General features: G+C 52.5%; 1 protein-coding gene across 7 annotated transcripts in view; it reads left to right on the forward strand.

Annotated features, from left to right (window-relative positions):
• The window catches only part of ARHGEF10 (Rho guanine nucleotide exchange factor 10), a 156,376-nt gene that overhangs the window by 33,497 nt on the left and 103,006 nt on the right, over positions 1–19,873 (forward strand). For 5 of the 7 annotated variants that reach the window (XM_078347017.1, XM_078347018.1, XM_035269816.3 and 2 more), the window contains exons 3-7: positions 2,821–2,988; positions 3,856–4,143; positions 8,896–8,962; positions 11,009–11,085; positions 19,084–19,140. In XM_078347017.1, the coding sequence (XP_078203143.1) occupies positions 2,821–2,988; positions 3,856–4,143; positions 8,896–8,962; positions 11,009–11,085; positions 19,084–19,140 (657 nt within the window). The remainder of the gene's footprint in view (positions 1–2,820; positions 2,989–3,855; positions 4,144–8,895; positions 8,963–11,008; positions 11,086–19,083; positions 19,141–19,873) is intronic. The other 2 variants (XM_035269815.3, XM_078347019.1) reach the window with 1 other exon arrangement.

Raw genomic sequence — 19,873 nt, forward strand, 5'->3', positions numbered from 1 at the left:
CAAAACATACACGGTTTGGGGGTTGGGGGGCACGGTATTGCTCTGTCCCCCAGGCTGCAGTCTCAGCTCATTGCAACTTCCGCCTCCTGGCTTCAAGTGATCCTCCCACCTCAGCCTTCAGAGTAGCTGCCACCACAGGTCCACACCTTCACGCCAGGATAATTTTTGTACCTTTTTTTTTTAATTTTAAGAGAGGGGGTTTCACTCTGTTGTCCAGGCTGGTCTCTAATTCCTGGGCTCCAGCAGTGAGCCCGTCTTGGCCTCTCAAAGTGCTGGGACTACAGGTGTGAACCGCTGTGCCCAGCGATACATAAGCATTTTTACCCATCGTTGCTGTCAGGGTATTTAGTTGGCATTGCTTCCCCATTATGTTTATTGGAAAATGCGATTCTTTTCTCCCCAAACATAAATTCTAGGGAGATGATAGTTGCATTTGGAAAATATTCCAGAAAACAGTTTTATTTTTTGTTAAACTTTTACTTTAAAAGGTGTTCATTTTATTTCAGTAAACGGACTGCTGATGACATGGCAGACAAACCCTTCGGAAACAGGCATTGTTGACTGCGGCTTGGGAGACAGTGAGAAATGGTTACAAAGGACAGGGTTAATCAAGGTTCAAACTCTGGAAGTTCGTGGTTCTCCCTGCTCTTCGCTTGCTTTATTTGGTTAGGCTTAAACTGAGAACTGAATTTGGAGAAGTCTTTGACCTTCTAGGAAGTGGACGCGGCGTTGGTATCTGGGCAGAGCGGAGTTCACCATCCAGAAGGACACCAACACACACTCTTTTCAGATGCATGCTTTAAAAATAACACGTTTCTGAATCCTTTTTCTTGATTCAATTTCAATATTTGTTATTCTCTTAGTTTTAAAACTTGTGAGTGTTGGTAGAAGCAGTTTCAGAAAGCTTGAGGGGCCCCCCAGGTGTCATGGTTAGCTCGGGGTCCCATCTGCACTGTCCTTACAGGGAAAGCTGGATCAAATTCACGCTGTTGGCTGGGTGCGGTGGCTCACGAGGTCAAGAGATCGAGACCATCCTGGTCAACATGGTGAAACCCCATCTCTACTAAAAATACAAAAATTAGCTGGGCACGGTGGCGCGTGCCTGTAATCCCAGCTACTCGGGAGGCTGAGGCAGGAGAATTGCCTGAACCCAGGAGGCGGGGGTTGCGGTGAGCTGAGATCGCGCCATTGCACTCCAGCCTGGGTAACAAGAGCGAAACTCCGTAAAAAAAAAAACAAAAACTTCACGCTGTTGCGGACCTGGGCCCCTCTGCTTACTCGTGGTGATCTAAAAGTCTGTTTCCTTCAAAAGGCGCTCGTAGAATGTATGACTAGTTTAGGAGTCCAGAGGAAAGTGAAACGGGTCACGTTGAAAGGTTGATTGTAGACCATTCATGTTCCCAGGGAGGCCCGGGTGGAGTGTGCCCGAAGACTGGCTGGAGCGGAAGTGGGTCGTGTCTGTGGGTTCCTCGTGAGCAGGGCTCCCCCTTCAGAGCTGCCCGAAGCTGAGCTGGGCCGTCCTGGCCGGGCGCCTCTCCCTGGGGCACAGGAGAATGTCTGTCTCTGAGGGGCTTAGATCGGGCTGACCCAGGCCCTGTCCTGAGGTGCCACGTGCTTCTGTGGACTGCAGGGTGTGGTGGGAGGCAGCAGGCAGCGTCCTCAGGAACGTGTGCTGGGAAGAAGTTCTGGCCCTCGGGAAAGGCTGGCAGGGGCTGGGCTCCTCTTGCTCCTGGGTGTGTGTGGGGTGTCGTCCTAGCACATGGGTCTCCTCTGGAAAAAGGAGAAGTGCCTGTCTGCTCTGATGGTGGGGCGCAGTCCCAGCGCTCTGTCTCCACAGATGATGCATGCTGCAGTCACCCTGCAGACTGCCCCACCAGCCATCAGCCCAGCTCCAAGGAGAGTTGTAACTCACCTCCTGCAAAATGTTTCTTATAATACTGACTTGGAACAGTTATTAACTATGCTCTTTAGTAATTATGGAAGTATGTATTTTAAGCTATGTATTGCTGTTCATATTTTCTAACCATTAGAGATATTTAATTAAAATTTATAAATAAAAGAGGCAAGATGAAAGGAGAAGAATTCTAGGGAGAAAGTGGGTATCAGAGTCGTTTCTAAAATTAAAGTGTATGGTACTGAATTCTCTTCCCAGCCATCAGCCCAGCTGGTGATGTTCATCTGCTGGGTGCATGTATTTAAAATGAGAAACGCTCTTTCTTTCCCCTTCCTTTTTCTTTTTTTTTTTTTTTTTTTTTTTTTTTTTTCTGAGACAGAGTTGCTCTGTTACCCAGGCTGTAGTGCAGTGGCACAATCTTGGCTCACTGCAAGCTCTGCCTCCCGTGTTCACGTGATTCTCCTGCCTCCTACTCCCGAGTAGCTGAGATTACAGGTGCTCACCTCCAGACCCAGCTAATTTTTGTATTTTTAGTACAGATGGGGTTTCACCATGTTGGCCAGGCTGGTCTCAAACTCCTGACCTCGTGATCTGCCCTCCTCGGCCTCCCAAAATGCTGGGTTTACAGGCATGAGCCACTGCTTTTTCTGGCCTCTTGTTTTCTTTTCTAACTGTGAGTTGTAGATCCCATTAAAAGAAAATAAAAAACAGTGACTCAGAATTCTAATGATACATGTTTTGTCCCTTAAAAAGTCTAACTACAAGCGCAGTACAGCATGGTGGGACTTAGTCAACGTCTCTGGCTAACGTGTGTGTGTGCGTGTGTGTGCGCGTGTGTGTGTGCCCGCGTGTGTGTGTGCCCGCGTGTGTGTGTGCGCTCACACACATCTATATCTCCTTGTTCTGATTTTGGTTTTTCTCTTTAGAAAGTGAAGCGAAATATGATTCTAATAATAATGAAGAGGAAGAGGGAGAACAGTTCGATTTTGACAGTGGAGATGAAATCCCAGAAGCGGACAGGCAGGCTCCCTCCACCCCTGAGACAGGAGGTGCTGGAGCTGGTGAAGCCCCTGCACCCGCTGCTGAGGCCTCAGGTGAGTCTCCAGAAGGGTCCCCAAGTGAGGCCCCAGGTGGGTCCCCAAGTGAGTTCCCTGGTGGGTTCCCAGGTGGGTCCGCAGATTGCCAGTGTCAGGGTCACCTGTGCCCAGCCATTGGGCTCATTCGGGCTCACTGATTTTTCTCCCCATTTTTATTGCTCAATTGGAACATTGTAGGGAAAGGAGGGCTTCTAGGAGCCAGAGAGTTAGGATTTCTTCATGATGTACCTGAAATGACTTGATTAGGATTGGCTAAGCTTCTTTTCTTTGTACCACTTTCCATAATTTTCAACCTCTTCACTCCCCTTCAATTTTGTAGAGAAAAGGCATTGCTAGTCCCAGTAAAAATGACCTGATCATTGTATCACTAGATTAAATGAAGTATTCAGAACATTTGGGGTGAAGTAGCTATAGAGGTTTATCTTTCTGAGTCTCGAGGTGGGTTGGGTGCTTTTGTTCGCTAACCAGAGGGACTGTTCAGGGCAGGCTGTGGTGGGAGAGCTTGCACATTGTTTCTTCATGCGGGGCACCTGCCTCCCGGCCTGCACGGCGTTTGTGTGCAGCACCCACCTTTTGGTGGGGGAGCGGCCCCTCCTCCAGCAGCTTCTCCCTGACTCAGCTCATGGGATGAGTCTCCTGCAGTGGCCAAGCTGCATCTGCCTTGCCTGTGCCCAGAGGTGATGCTGGGTTCCCCATGTGTGAGCACTCCCTCCGAGACCCACCTGATGACGTGGGAATATCCAGGGGACTGGCATGGAATGGAGGCTGGGAGTTCATTACCTGCTTCCTGCCTGTGCTCCCAGAGGGCACACCTGCCACGCCCTTGGTGATATGTCTGCTGACAAGTCCTTTCCGAATCCCCAGGAGGTGAGGACGGAGCTGGAGCAGAAACCACCCCAGTGGCCGAGCCTGCTAAGCTGGTGCTCCCACTGAAAGTCAACCCGTATTCTGTCATCGACATCACGCCATTTCAGGAGGACCAGCCACCTGCCCCCACGCCTGGCAATGAGGAGGAGAATGTGGGTCTCCATGTGCCCTGTGGGTACTCAGTGCCTGTGCCCTGTGGCTATGCAGTGCCCTCCAACCTGCCCCTCCTGCTGCCCGCCTACTCTAGCCCAGTCATCATCCGAACCACATCCCTGGATGAAGAAGGTACCATTGTCCTCCTCTCCATGCCCCCAAAGTGGCCTGAGGTTCTGTAGGGTCTGGGCCTGACCTTCCCTCCAGCCTCCCCAGGTCAGTGGGTGTTTGTTTGAACTGGAAAATGAGCCCCCAGTTCATCTTCTTCAGTGACGGGAACACCACTGAGGAAAGGCCAGGGTGTAGCGTTTGGAAATTTTGAAACAGTATCTGGTCCCCAATGTTTTGCCCCCTTGTGTCTGGGATGCCTTGAACTTCACCCTGATTTCTGATTCCCCCAGTAGGTGCTCAGGAGAGCTTGTGTGGTTTTGGGCCTTGATCACATAGTGTGCTAGATGCCAGTTATCATTACGTGTGTCTCCTGTCACCCACTGGTCCGGAAACTCCAGATTGCAGTCAGAGCTGGTGTCTTGCTGTATTCTTGCCAGAGGATGGAGGGGCAGTGGGGCTGGGTGGGGTGGTGGGGGATGGAGGGGTGGCGGGGGATGGAGGGGTGTGGGTGTGTTTTGGGGGCAGGGGTGTGGGAGGGGCAGCGGTGGTGGGTGGAGGAGTGGTGGGGGCTGGTGAGAGAGGTGGTGGGGGAGATGGAGGGGCTGGGGGACTGAGGGGGCAGCGGGGGATGGGTGGGAGGGGACTACGGGGATGGAAGGATGGTGGGGGTGGGAGGGGTGGTGGAGGATGGAGGAGTGGCGGGGGATGGAGGGGTGTGGGGGTGTGTTGGGGGCAGGGGTGTGGGAGGGGTGGTGGGGGTGGGTGGAGGGGTGGTGGGGGGTGGTGAGAGAGGTGGTGGGGGAGATGGAGGGGCTGGGGGACTGAGGGGGCAGCAGGGGATGGGTGGGAGGGGACTACGGGGATGGAAGGATGGTGGGGGTGGGAGGGGTGGTGGAGGATGGAGGAGTGGCGGGGGATGGAGGGGTGTGGGGGTGTGTTGGGGGCAGGGGTGTGGGAGGGGTGGCGGGGGTGGGTGGAGGGGTGGTGGGGGTGGTGAGAGGTGGTGGGGGAGATGGAAGGGCTCGGGGGCGGTGGGGAGTGGGTGGGAGGGGCTGCGGGGGATGAAAGGGTGGTGGGGGTGGAAGGGGTGGTAGGGGTGGGAGAATTGCCTCAGGGGCTCCCCGTCTCCCACCGATGCTTTTCCTCACTGGAGAGATGCCCAGGGACCTCGGGGGGAGATTCCCAGGGACTTAAGCCTGGCTCCGTGGAAGGTCGGAGCCACCTGGGGAAGCACAAAGGGTGCAGAGTCGGCTGCTGAGGACGGGTTCCCTGCAGCCAGGCCATGCTCTGAGCCTGGACTGTGGGTGCCCTTGTGGGCACCTCACTCACCTCCGATCTCCGTGTCCTCAGTGCTGACAGCTCCGTTTCGAGTCTGCTTTCTCCTCCACTTAGTGAGGAGCCGCTGCCATGTGCTTTGGAAGGGCTTGGTTGTTGGAGCCTGTTCCCTGCTGTCCTTAACGTGGCCCCGGCATGTGTGATCGGGCGCCGGCTGTGTCTGCAGAGCCCCGGGTTTCCACTGGAAGGAGAGGTGCAGGCCACAGCTGCCCTGACTGCAGCCCAAGGGCTGGGACCTCCTGCCCCCCGCACAGGCCCAGGCGCCAGTGCGAGGGTGAGCATGGACTGTGCCTTTGTCTGCAGAAGTGGCCAGTCGGGGCATTGCGGCCAAGGTTTTCCTTTGTGCCCAGGTCTGTTTCTATGCTGCCTTTCCCGGGAACGGGCTGCAGGTTTCCCGGGGCTGGTGAGGTGTTCCCCTGATGGAAGTGCACAGCCTCTGTGTCCGAGAAGCTGCTTTCCCCGGTGAAGGTCTCAGTGGAAGCACTCTTCTCTTTCCAGTTAGTAACAAGAGAAACAAGCCCTTAGAGGAAAATGTCGATTTTGGATTTTGGGAATCGCGGAGATTTCAGGCTAGATGCCCTCTGCGCGTTTTCCTGTTGGGGTCAGCTGGAGTCCTGACAACTCGCCAGGTCTGCGTGGTCCCCGCTGCTGTTCTCACTCTGTGGCCGCAGAGTGAGGACCCCCCGGAAAGGAGGGAGTGCAGAGTCCGGGCTTCCTGGCTGAGGAAAAATACATTTATTTTAAAGTGATTTTCCTATTTTAAAAACATTATTTGATTCTTTAAAATAGTTGCACATCATTTAAAGTAATTTATTCTTTAAAATAGCATGGATTTAAGACAATTTTCTTATTTTTGTTTTGTCAGCTTAGAGCCAGTAACAATGCCTGGTTCTAATGAAGTCTATTTTAAGTCCGGGTGTGGAGGAGCAGATGGTTCTGTGGTTGCGTTTTGATCAGTGAAAAAGAGGCGTGAATGCAGACCACCTTCCTGAGGGGTGAAAAAGCGTGGATTTGGTGTCAGGCCTGGCCCCAAGCCTGGCCCCCACTTCCTGCCTGGTGGCATCGCTGGCCTTTCAGTTCCTTGCTCCGAAGCCTCCCTGGCGCTGGTGGCCACCTGGCTCTGCAGGGCTCCCCAGGCCCCTGGTGGGAGTTTGCAGAGCACTGCCTGGAGCTCACGGCTGGCCAAGTGGGGATGGCCAGATCCGGCTGTTTTTCCTGCCGACTGAAACCAGCTCTGAAAAACGTCTGCACGCAGGTCCTGCGCTTGTTTTTCCTCATGGGCCTCCTGCGGCCAGAAGCCCTGGGTGCGCTGCTGCTTGAGCAGCCCATGCGGCTCCCTGGCGAGCATGTCCACTTCCTTCTGACTGTGACGGACCCTCAGTTTCCAGGGTCTTCATTTCCTGGAGGAAGGAGGAAAGAAGAGTTTCCTGGGATGGGGCCATGAGAAGACTCATGTGTGTTCTCTGGGGATGGGAGTCTGTGCTCTGCTGGCCACTCCTGTGCTCTGGACCCCCCGTGGCAGGGACAGTTCTCACTGTGCAGCGAGATTGCTCCCGGGCAGCCCGTCCTGCCTTTACACCTCTGTGGAACATTAGTGAAAGCTTTTCAGCTCTTTGGGTGTTTCTTTGAGGCAGTGTGGTAGCGTGGGAAGAGCGGGTTTTGGAGCGGGCGGACTGGATTTCAGATCTTGGCTCTGCCTCTGCCTTGACACCTGGCCTTCAGGAAGAGGGCCTGCAACACTGAACCAGCGAGGCCTGTGGAACTCACAGCGCTGCCTACAGAGCCAACCCTGGGCACCTCGTGTCTGTTGCTGTTTGCCATCCAGCTGTGTGGCGGCACCCAGTGTGCCAGGGGGCACTTTTCACGGGTGAGATCTCCAAGCAGGTGATGCCGAGCTCAGCTCTCGGAGTTGTGAACCACCTGCTGCTGTTTGAATATGGTTGGGAACTGCTGCTCACCCCGAAGATAAGTTCCCCTCAGAGGGTGTTTTGTGGAAGCTGCCGGTGTGGTGATGAACAGCAGCCTCTGAGTGCCGCCGGCTCTCCTTCCCCACATCATTCTTGGTGCCACGAGGCTGGACGGTGGCAGAATTCATCAGGGGATCACATGGCCCACACAGGGCAGTCATCACAGATGCTGGCTGGCTCCCGGCCAGAAGCCCTATGAGGTGGGAGGGCCTCCTGCTTCTGCACTGGCGCCTCAGCTATTCTTCAAGCCTCTAAGTTCGTACCTCACCTGCACGGAGTGTGTGGGAAGCCCGCACTTCGGCCTCGCTCGCAGCTCTCCGTTTACCCTGGAGAGCCCCTCAGGAAGGTGGCCTGCAGCACTGAGCCAGTGAGGCCTGTGGGATTCACGGCGCTGCCCCCGACGGAGCCCACCCTGGGCCCTCAGGAAGGTGGCCTGCAGCACTGAGCCAGTGAGGCCTGTGGGATTCATGGCGCTGCCCCCGACAGAGCCCACCCTGGGCCCTCAGGAAGGTGGCCTGCAGCACTGAGCCAGTGAGGCCTGTGGGATTCACGGCGCTGCCCCCGACGGAGCCCACCCTGGGCCCTCAGGAAGGTGGCCTGCAGCACTGAGCCAGTGAGGCCTGTGGGATTCACGGCGCTGCCCCCGACGGAGCCCACCCTGGGCCCTCAGGAAGGTGGCCTGCAGCACTGAGCCAGTGAGGCCTGTGGGATTCATGGCGCTGCCCCCGACAGAGCCCACCCTGGGCCCTCAGGAAGGTGGCCTGCAGCACTGAGCCAGTGAGGCCTGTGGGATTCATGGCGCTGCCCCCGACAGAGCCCACCCTGGGCCCTCAGGAAGGTGGCCTGCAGCACTGAGCCAGTGAGGCCTGTGGGATTCACGGCACTGCCTGCAGAGCCCACTCCGGGTGCCTCGTGGCTGTTGCTAGTTGTCATCAGCTGTGTGGCGGCACCCGTTGTGACCGGGGGCCGGTTTTCATGGATGAGATCTCCAAGCGGGCAGGAAGAAATGGCCAGTCAGGCCAGACCGTGCGTGTTTGTGTGTGGAGGGGTGTGGGTGTGTGCGAGTACAAGCTGGTGTCACATGTCACAAGCTTAACTACTCCTCCCTTGAACGTCTTTTGAGGGTGGCAGGTGGATGCCCCGTCAGGCAGGTCACAGCTGTGGCTCCTATGGACGTGCGGAATGGGAGGGAACATCCCGTTTCTTTCTAACTCTAGCCTGATGCATTGGGGCGCAGGTGCGATTTATTTCCAGCTGTTTGACAAGCCCTTGGTAGATCACATTTTACTACATTCCTATCTCAAAAACATTTCATCTAAGACACATTTTAGAGAGTATTAATCATCCTTATGCTAAGATAAGCCTCGACTGGTAAGGAAGCAAAGTGTGAAATCATTTTGAAGGGTAAGAACGTCAGCTTCCTCAGCAGCTTCGTCAGGCATAAAGCAGTGTCACTCCCTCACTCTCCCAGCAGAGACGCCGGAAGGCACAGAAGATCGCCCGCTCGATTCTCTGAGTTCCGAGGAGCCTCCAAACAGGTATCTGCATCCGTCTTCCCGCACGTGCTGAATTCCTGCCTTCCTCCTGAGGAGCTGGACACGGGGGATATAGGGGATCCTGGCCTACATCCCTGCCCAACATCCTCCACTCTGCTGGGGTGGGGGCGGTCCCGGCCCCATCTCCTGCCTCAGGTCCCTCGCAGGCGAGTGTCCCCTGGACACACAGGGTCAGGAAGAGTGGGGTGGGGTCTGAGAACTGGGTCTTACTTCAGGCGTCCAGCTGTGTCAGCCAGGCTTGGCCCTTGTCCTCCACCTGCGGTTGCTTCCCTCGTTTCCTTTCTCCTTTCTGTCACAAAGGCGGCCTCTGCAGGGGAAGGTGTCCCTTTGAAATCCCCTGCAGGCGGGTGGGGTCTCTGGGGAGCAGCTGCCACTCGACCAGTGCTCTCTCCTCAGACGCAAGGCACCGGGGTGGGCTCTGGAGTGAATCCCACAGAGTTGTGCCACCAGGTAGGTCCAGCCAGGGTTCTCCATTAGAAATTGCAGATTTTATATAAAATTAAATATTAGTGGTGGTGAGTTACCACTGACAGTCTAAAATGTATTGTGAAAAATGTGTCCATTAAAAAAACGGAATTATTTTGAAGAAAATGAATATAAAATGTAGTGTGATGAAAACCTTAAATTACTTTCAAAAGGATGAACTTTTTCGAATGTGAAAAATTTTCAAACATTTGTGAATAGTTTAAAATACTGTGTCTATTTGCTTCAGATTTTCTTTTACCTTTCTAGGTAAGTTTTTGTTTTGGTATAATTTTAAACTTTAAAAGTGCAAGAATACTCCATATTGCTATGTTCTTGGAGCGGGGGACCACATCTTAATTCCACACGTGCACAGCACAGCACACGGGGCATCCCCTGGCACCCACGGGGCTGTCACCAGGACACAGGCTCTCACAGGACCACATCCTAATTCCACATGTGCACAGCACAGCACACGGGGCATCCCCTGGCACCCACGGGGCTGTCACCAGGACACAGGCTCTCACGGGAACCACATCCTAATTCCACATGTGCACAGCACAGCACACGGGGCATCCCCTGGCACCCACGGGGCTGTCACCAGGACACAGGCTCTCACAGGAACCACATGTGCACAGCGTCGCACATGGGGCGTCCCCCAGCACCCATGGAGCCATCACCAGGACACAGGCTCTCTTCTCTCACCCTGAAAGTCCTGTAGGTACCTCGGGACCTGTTAGAGCTTTTGCTTGACAAGTCGCCCTCGTGGGGTGCTCTTCACGGATTGTCCCATGATTGCATGTGAGCGACTCTTCCCTTAGGAGTGTTTTCCAGGGCCTTCTGTGCCCATCTCTGGGTGCTCGCCCGCTCCCAGTCTCTGCCTTCCCAGCAGTATCTGCGCTGCCACTGGGCTCATCCTTGCCCAGCTCTCCGCAGGACACAGCGTGGAGAGGCCTGATCCCTGCTATGTTTCTTTTGTCAGCAGTGGTGCTCTCATGGGGCAACGCTCAGTGTGTGCAGGGAGTGTGACCTCATCATCCTTCTAAGTGGAGCATTCCCACGGCTTCCCAGTGCCAAGGGTGACATCCCAGTCCCTGAGTGTGGGACTCTGGCGTGGCCCACGTTACCACCTGCTGTGGACAGAGCACCATCGTTTATGCTGGCTGGCCTTGCATCTCTTCCTCCCACTGACCTGCTCCTGGATGTGGAGAGGGCCCATTGCCACCCAGCGTCGTGAGCAGGGCCTGAGAGACCCTCAGAGGGGTGGCTGAAAACTGGAAGACAGTTCAGGCCTTCTGGGGTGCGGGCCCAATCGCTCCTGTATTCCCCTCATCCCGTGTTCTGTGCCGTGTGTAGGGCGTGTGTCTGGAGTACTTATTTACAGAGTTATGAGTGAAAACTTGAACTTGGGTTGTCCTATGATTATGACAAAAGCTGGGAAAATATGCGATTCTCTGTGTAGTAACAGACATATATATTCACACACACACAGTCTGCAGGGCAGTTGGCAGCCTAGTGACTGGGCTGTGTCTGGATATTCTGACTTTATGGTTTGTTTTCTTTAAGTGAAGATCACGTCAGTCGAGAGGACAGCGCCCTGGCCCGCTGGGCTGCAGACCCAGCCAACACAGCCTGGATGGAGAGTAAGTGCCCTGGCCACCCACAGCCAGAGTCCTCACCACGCTCCGCAGGCACCACTGCGGCAGGGCTGGGACCCTGGCTCTCCTGTCTCATCAGATCTCAAACTCTAGAAAGATGTTCATTTACTGAAACTAACATGGGCTGCCTATGCAGAGGTTTCCCAGGGCTTCCTGAGGCCGTCACTTCTCCCGAGACCATCCCAGCTCCCCACATGCAGGCATGCGCTGTTCCTGGTGTTTCTTTCTGGCTCCTGAGACCATCCCAGCTCCCCACATGCAGGCATGCACTGTTCCTGGTGGTTCCTTTCTGGCTCCTGAGACCATCCCAGCTCCCCACATGCAGGCATGCACTGTTCCTGGTGGTTCCTTTCTGGCTCCTGAGACCATCCCAGCTCCCCACATGCAGGCATGCACTGTTCCTGGTGGTTTCTTTCTGGCTCCTGAAACCATCCCAGCTCCCCACATGCAGGCATGCACTGTTCCTGGTGGTTTCTTTCTGGCTCCTGAGACCATCCCAGCTCCCCACATGCAGGCATGCACTGTTCCTGGTGGTTGCTTTCTGGCTCCTGAGACCATCCCAGCTCCCCACATGCAGGCATGCGCTGTTCCTGGTGTTTCTTTCTGGCTCCTGAGACCATCCCAGCTCCCCACATGCAGGCATGCGCTGTTCCTGGTGGTTTCTTTCTGGCTCCCGAGACCATCCCAGCTCCCCACATGCAGGCATGCACTGTTCCTGGTGGTTTCTTTCTGGCTCCTGAGACCATCCCAGCTCCCCACATGCAGGCATGCGCTGTTCCTGGTGGTTGCTTTCTGGCTCCTGAGACCATCCCAGCTCCCCACATGCAGGCATGCACTGTTCCTGGTGGTTCCTTTCTGGCTCCTGAGACCATCCCAGCTCCCCACATGCAGGCATGCACTGTTCCTGGTGGTTCCTTTCTGGCTCCCGAGACCATCCCAGCTCCCCACATGCAGGCATGCACTGTTCCTGGTGGTTGCTTTCTGGCTCCCGAGACCATCCCAGCTCCCCACATGCAGGCATGCACTGTTCCTGGTGTTTCTTTCTGGCTCCCGAGACCATCCCAGCTCCCCACATGCAGGCATGCGCTGTTCCTGGTGGTTTCTTTCTGGCTCCCGAGACCATCCCAGCTCCCCACATGCAGGCATGCACTGTTCCTGGTGGTTTCTTTCTGGCTCCTGAGACCATCCCAGCTCCCCACATGCAGGCATGCACTGTTCCTGGTGGTTGCTTTCTGGCTCCTGAGACCATCCCAGCTCCCCACATGCAGGCATGCGCTGTTCCTGGTGGTTGCTTTCTGGCTCCTGAGACCATCCCAGCTCCCCACATGCAGGCATGCACTGTTCCTGGTGGTTCCTTTCTGGCTCCTGAGACCATCCCAGCTCCCCACATGCAGGCATGCACTGTTCCTGGTGGTTCCTTTCTGGCTCCTGAGACCATCCCAGCTCCCCACATGCAGGCATGCACTGTTCCTGGTGGTTGCTTTCTGGCTCCTGAGACCATCCCAGCTCCCCACATGCAGGCATGCGCTGTTCCTGGTGTTTCTTTCTGGCTCCCGAGACCATCCCAGCTCCCCACATGCAGGCATGCGCTGTTCCTGGTGGTTTCTTTCTGGCTCCCGAGACCATCCCAGCTCCCCACATGCAGGCATGCACTGTTCCTGGTGGTTTCTTTCTGGCTCCTGAGACCATCCCAGCTCCCCACATGCAGGCATGCACTGTTCCTGGTGGTTGCTTTCTGGCTCCTGAGACCATCCCAGCTCCCCACATGCAGGCATGCGCTGTTCCTGGTGGTTGCTTTCTGGCTCCTGAGACCATCCCAGCTCCCCACATGCAGGCATGCACTGTTCCTGGTGGTTCCTTTCTGGCTCCTGAGACCATCCCAGCTCCCCACATGCAGGCATGCACTGTTCCTGGTGGTTCCTTTCTGGCTCCTGAGACCATCCCAGCTCCCCACATGCAGGCATGCGCTGTTCCTGGTGGTTGCTTTCTGGCTCCTGAGACCATCGCAGCTCCCCACATGCAGGCATGCGCTGTTCCTGGTGTTTCTTTCTGGCTCCTGAGACCATCCCAGCTCCCCACATGCAGGCATGCGCTGTTCCTGGTGTTTCTTTCTGGCTCCTGAGACCATCCCAGCTCCCCACATGCAGGCATGTGCTGTTCCTGGTGGTTGCTTTCTGGCTCCTGAGACCATCCCAGCTCCCCACATGCAGGCATGCGCTGTTCCTGGTGTTTCTTTCTGGCTCCTGAGACCATCCCAGCTCCCCACATGCAGGCATGCACTGTTCCTGGTGGTTGCTTTCTGGCTCCTGAGACCATCCCAGCTCCCCACATGCAGGCATGCGCTGTTCCTGGTGGTTGCTTTCTGGCTCCTGAGACCATCCCAGCTCCCCACATGCAGGCATGCACTGTTCCTGGTGGTTCCTTTCTGGCTCCTGAGACCATCCCAGCTCCCCACATGCAGGCATGCACTGTTCCTGGTGGTTCCTTTCTGGCTCCTGAGACCATCCCAGCTCCCCACATGCAGGCATGCACTGTTCCTGGTGGTTGCTTTCTGGCTCCTGAGACCATCCCAGCTCCCCACATGCAGGCATGCGCTGTTCCTGGTGTTTCTTTCTGGCTCCCGAGACCATCCCAGCTCCCCACATGCAGGCATGCGCTGTTCCTGGTGGTTTCTTTCTGGCTCCCGAGACCATCCCAGCTCCCCACATGCAGGCATGCACTGTTCCTGGTGGTTTCTTTCTGGCTCCTGAGACCATCCCAGCTCCCCACATGCAGGCATGCACTGTTCCTGGTGGTTGCTTTCTGGCTCCTGAGACCATCCCAGCTCCCCACATGCAGGCATGCGCTGTTCCTGGTGGTTGCTTTCTGGCTCCTGAGACCATCCCAGCTCCCCACATGCAGGCATGCACTGTTCCTGGTGGTTCCTTTCTGGCTCCTGAGACCATCCCAGCTCCCCACATGCAGGCATGCACTGTTCCTGGTGGTTGCTTTCTGGCTCCTGAGACCATCCCAGCTCCCCACATGCAGGCATGCGCTGTTCCTGGTGTTTCTTTCTAGCTCCTGAGACCATCCCAGCTCCCCACATGCAGGCATGCGCTGTTCCTGGTGGTTGCTTTCTGGCTCCTGAGACCATCCCAGCTCCCCACATGCAGGCATGCATTGTTCCTGGTGGTTCCTTTCTGGCTCCCGAGACCATCCCAGCTCCCCACATGCAGGCATGCACTGTTCCTGGTGGTTCCTTTCTGGCACAGGCTTTGCTGTTGTGGTAATAGTTAGATTTGTGGGGAACAGAAACTCTGACCTGCAGCCACGGTTGGCCACCACCCAGATGCCTACCCTCCGCTTCCCTGCGACTGCCGGGGAGATGTGGTGTCTGGCTCCCATTTTGACGAGGGGGCGGGTGGGCCCCCTTTTTTTTCCAATACATAATTTATTTTACATAACTTGGTGTTTTCTTTTGTTGAATCGTAAGTATTCAAATGGGGATTCCTGAATAAATCTTTTGTTAATTTACCTTTGGCAGAAACAACAGATTCCAAAACATTTAATAGAATCTCATTTATTTGTAACTTAAAAAATATTCTGTAACATATTTTTCCAAAACAAATGTGGCTTAAACGAGTGTGCTTTAAAAGCTAACTGGCAACGAGTTTATTAATATCATAGCTTACATAAGAGAACTATTACCTAAAGGACAGACTAGACACGTATATTTATAAAAACAACAATTTTTGTTCATGTGAATGATTCATGTTCAGATTTTGAAAATAGGGAACATCCTGAAGAGCGTCATTTTATTCATAGCATCACTCCTGGAGATCACAGCAATCTGCAGTGTAAACAGTAGGGCAGAGAATTCCAGACTGTGTTTGTCTGTGCGTTTAAACCTGTGGGATTATTGCCGTCTTTGTGTGAGGAATGAAAGTAGTGCACTTGCAACACATAGATGAAGCTTCTGTACGATTAAGACGCAACCTAAAGTCCTTCTTCATCCCTTTTGTGGGTGGAGCCAGCCCACCTCCAAGTGGCCAGATCCGTTGTCCCACCTGCGGTTTCAGAGGCTGAAAGATTTTTAGCTAGATTTACTCGTGTTTTAATTTTTAAAGGAGAAGTAAAGTTTCCTTTCCTGTTTATGACTCTCATCATCCACTGGCTCACGAATTTCTGTGTAACTGATTTATAGGATCAACTTTCAAGGTAGAGCCGTCTTTGTTACCTCCTGATTATTAAACTGTCTCCTGGAAGTTTTCTGGTTTTAATTACGACTCTGACAAAACAAAGATCTACGTGTAATCCGATGATTCTGCTGCGTGGCTGATAAAGCGGATCGTTACCGGATTAAATTATTGTCGTGGCTGTTTGCTGGCCATTTTACTTCCAAAGTCAAATTTGTCTGATTTTTTTTCTCATTACTCATCTTTATTCCCCAGATGACAGTGAGTTAGAATAACTGTATTTGGAAACATGACCTCTAAACTAGCAGACCCTCCGTATTATCTAAGAGGAGTAGAAATCTTCACTGTGGTTGCCGCTAGTAAATGCTGTTCCAAGAAAGGGCATCTGTAAATATTGAGAAGGAATTTTCCTGAATTTGTATTTCCCTGGTAGCATGGGAACAGGAGCAGTGGCTGGATGTCAGGGGAGAGTTTGGGTTTATTGATCTCAATTTCTTTCTGACACGTAGGAAGCAGCTGCCTGTATGTTATCGACATAGTCATACATTGTACTTTGGACGTTCTCTTGCACGGAGGGCACCATGAGTCCATGAGTGTAACTTCGATTTAAAGGTTGTTTTCTGAGGTGGAGTTTCATGTGGAGTGTGTAACTCTTACGGGTATCTGAGGAAACCTCAGGCTCATTGCTGATGCCCTGTGTGGTGATCTCATGCAGCAGGTTTTGCACACAGAACCTCCCTCCTTTTTTATGAAATGGTTCTGCTTTCACAGAACCGCAGCGTTGCACATGCCGCAGACTGAGACACCGTCCTGTATGTAGGTTTAGTGTTTTGATGCTTTCACAGAACCGCAGCGTTGCACATGCCGCAGACTGAGACACCGTCCTGTATGTTGGTTTAGTGTTTTGATGCTTTCACAGAATCTCAGCGTTGCACATGCCGCAGACTGAGACACCGTCCTGTATGTTGGTTTAGTGTTTTGATGCTTTCACAGAATCTCAGCGTTGCACATGCCGCAGACTGAGACACCGTCCTGTATGTAGGTTTAGTGTTTTGATGCTTTCACAGAACCGCAGCGTTGCACATGCCGCAGACTGAGACACCGTCCTGTATGTAGGTTTAGTGTTTTGATACTTTCACAGAACCGCAGCGTTGCACATGCCGCAGACTGAGACACACTCCTGTATGTAGGTTTAGTGTTTTGATGCTTTCACAGAACCGCAGCGTTGCACATGCCGCAGACTGAGACACACTCCTGTATGTAGGTTTAGTGTTTTGACTTTCACAGAACCGCAGCGTTGCACATGCCGCAGACTGAGACACCGTCCTGTATGTAGGTTTAGTGTTTTGACTTTCACAGAACCGCAGCGTTGCACATGCCGCAGACTGAGACACCGTCCTGTATGTAGGTTTAGTGTTTTGACTTTCACAGAACCGCAGCGTTGCACATGCCGCAGACTGAGACACCGTCCTGTATGTAGGTTTAGTGTTTTGATGCTTTCACAGAACCGCAGCGTTGCACATGCCGCAGACTGAGACACCGTCCTGTATGTAGGTTTAGTGTTTTGATGCTTTCACAGAACCGCAGCGTTGCACATGCCGCAGACTGAGACACCGTCCTGTATGTAGGTTTAGTGTTTTGATGCTTTCACAGAACCGCAGCGTTGCACATGCTGCAGACTGAGACACCGTCCTGTATGTAGGTTTAGTGTTTTGATACTTTCACAGAACCGCAGCGTTGCACATGCCGCAGACTGAGACACACTCCTGTATGTAGGTTTAGTGTTTTGATGCTTTCACAGAACCGCAGCGTTGCACATTCCGCAGACTGAGACACACTCCTGTATGTAGGTTTAGTGTTTTGATACTTTCACAGAACCGCAGCGTTGCACATGCCGCAGACTGAGACACACTCCTGTATGTAGGTTTAGTGTTTTGATACTTTCACAGAACCGCAGCGTTGCACATTCCGCAGACTGAGAGACACTCCTGTATGTAGGTTTAGTGTTTTGATACTTTCACAGAACCGCAGCGTTGCACATTCCGCAGACTGAGAGACACTCCTGTATGTAGGTTTAGTGTTTTGATGCTTTCACAGAACCGCAGCGTTGCACATTCCGCAGACTGAGAGACACTTCTGTATGTAGGTTTAGTGTTTTGATACTTTCACAGAACCGCAGCGTTGCACATTCCGCAGACTGAGACACCGTCCTGTATGTAGGTTTAGTGTTTTGATGCTTTCACAGAACCGCAGCGTTGCACATGCCGCAGACTGAGACACCCTCCTGTATGTAGGTTTAGTGTTTTGATGCTTTCACAGAACCGCAGCGTTGCACATGCCGCAGACTGAGACACCGTCCTGTATGTAGGTTTAGTGTTTTGATACTTTCACAGAACCGCAGCGTTGCACATGCCGCAGACTGAGACACCGTCCTGTATGTAGGTTTAGTGTTTTGATACTTTCACAGAATCTCAGCGTTGCACATGCCGCAGACTGAGACACCGTCCTGTATGTAGGTTTAGTGTTTTGATACTTTCACAGAACCGCAGCGTTGCACATTCCGCAGACTGAGAGACACTCCTGTATGTAGGTTTAGTGTTTTGATGCTTTCACAGAACCGCAGCGTTGCACATTCCGCAGACTGAGAGACACTTCTGTATGTAGGTTTAGTGTTTTGATACTTTCACAGAACCGCAGCGTTGCACATGCCGCAGACTGAGACACCCTCCTGTATGTAGGTTTAGTGTTTTGATGCTTTCACAGAACCGCAGCGTTGCACATGCTGCAGACTGAGACACCGTCCTGTATGTAGGTTTAGTGTTTTGATACTTTCACAGAACCGCAGCGTTGCACATGCCGCAGACTGAGACACCCTCCTGTATGTAGGTTTAGTGTTTTGATACTTGCATGTGGATACTTTTTACCTTCCAGGGCACAAAATTATGGTGTCATTGGTTGATTTGGATGGTTTTTCCATTTTTTCCAGCACTGGTGGGCTCTTTTTCTTATTTCTGGAATTTCTGTGTGCCACCTTTGTATTTTCTCTGCATCAGAACAGATTAACTTCATAAGCTTAAAATATTTGTAAGAGAGCCAATTAGAAATGTATAATTGAACACAAAATCATGCAACAAGATTGGCCTGGAAACCCTAAAACTCCTTACTAGTGACATTTTACAACTGGTCCATTTAAAGCGACGTCCTTCACTCCCAACAAATTATACTGCCCTAAAAATAATGCTTATGCTTTGGTGAGGTGCTTTTTTTTTTTTTTTTTAACTTTCCTTGAAGAGTTTTTTTTTTTTTTTAATTTTTTATTGCATTTTAGGTTTTGGGGTACATGAGCAGAACATGCAAGACAGTTGCGTAGGTACACACATGGCAGTGTGTTTTGCTTCCTTCCTCCCCTTCACCCGCATCTGACATTTCTCTCCAGGCTATTCCTCCCCAGCTCCCCCTCCCACTGGCCCTCCCCTTTTCCCCACAATAGACCCCAGTGTTTGGTACTCCCCTCCCTGTGTCCATGTGTTCTCATTTTTCATCACCCGCCTATGAGTGAGAATATGCGGTATTTCATTTTCTGTTCTTGTGTCAGTTTGCTGAGAATGATGTTAACTAACTACAGCCCTTGTTGTCTACTGGTGAGGGAAAAGAACAAGAGTAAAAAAAAATTTAAAAAAACGACTCTTATAAACCAGCTTTTCTAATGATCGTGACGTCATTGGCGACTGTGGCCCTATGACATTTAAATTGCGCTAGGTTTACACTGTTGGTCACTGTTTAAAGTGTTTCTCCCCGTTTATTACAGATCCCGAAGAAGCAATTTATGATGACGTTCCAAGGGAAAACTCAGACTCTGAACCAGGTTTGATTTTGTCTGGAATTGATCTGAGGAGATTCAGCTCAGCAGCCTTTCCCTCTGGATGCAAAAGTGACTATTTAGTGGATGGCCCCGTCGTTTTCTGTATTCGTGTTTTGTGTTGCTTCTAGAATGGCTTATTGATGTGTGGTGGAATATTGGTGTTTGTGCACCTAAGTATATATGTTTATAACACTCGAAATAGGGCAGTTATCTTACTTATCCCAAGCAAGCAGAGGAGTTAAATATACAGAAAATGTCAGCGAAGAGGTAGGAAACATGGAGGCTGAGAAGTAGCGCCGTATTTGAATAAATGCCATCAACGAGAAGACATAGAGAATCAGGCGAAGGTAATATTCAAAGAAAGAACTACTGAGAATTCTCTACAATGAAAGAAAAACATAAGTTCTCAGATTTTAGAAGCACAGATTCAAAGCAAGATGAATTATCCATCGATGCATACCTAGGCCCATACAGTGGAGACCGCAGAGCACCAAGCCCACAGTGAATCTCCTTAGAGCAACTAGAGTGAAAACCCGGTTCCTGCGAAGAAACCCAGATTCGACTCACCCGCAGGCTGGGGGTGGGTTCCCAAAGTGAAGAAGGAAATGGCCCTATTAGCCTGGACTGTCACATACAGCAGAGTGCAGTCCTTTACAAAGGGAGACAGGCAGCGTAAGGCAGAGCCGGGGAGACTCACTGCACGTAGTCAGTGATGTGCTGCAGGGAAGAACACACT

This window comes from Callithrix jacchus, chromosome 13, assembly GCF_049354715.1.
Source record: "Callithrix jacchus isolate 240 chromosome 13, calJac240_pri, whole genome shotgun sequence".
NCBI classification, from domain to species: domain Eukaryota; kingdom Metazoa; phylum Chordata; class Mammalia; order Primates; family Cebidae; genus Callithrix; species Callithrix jacchus.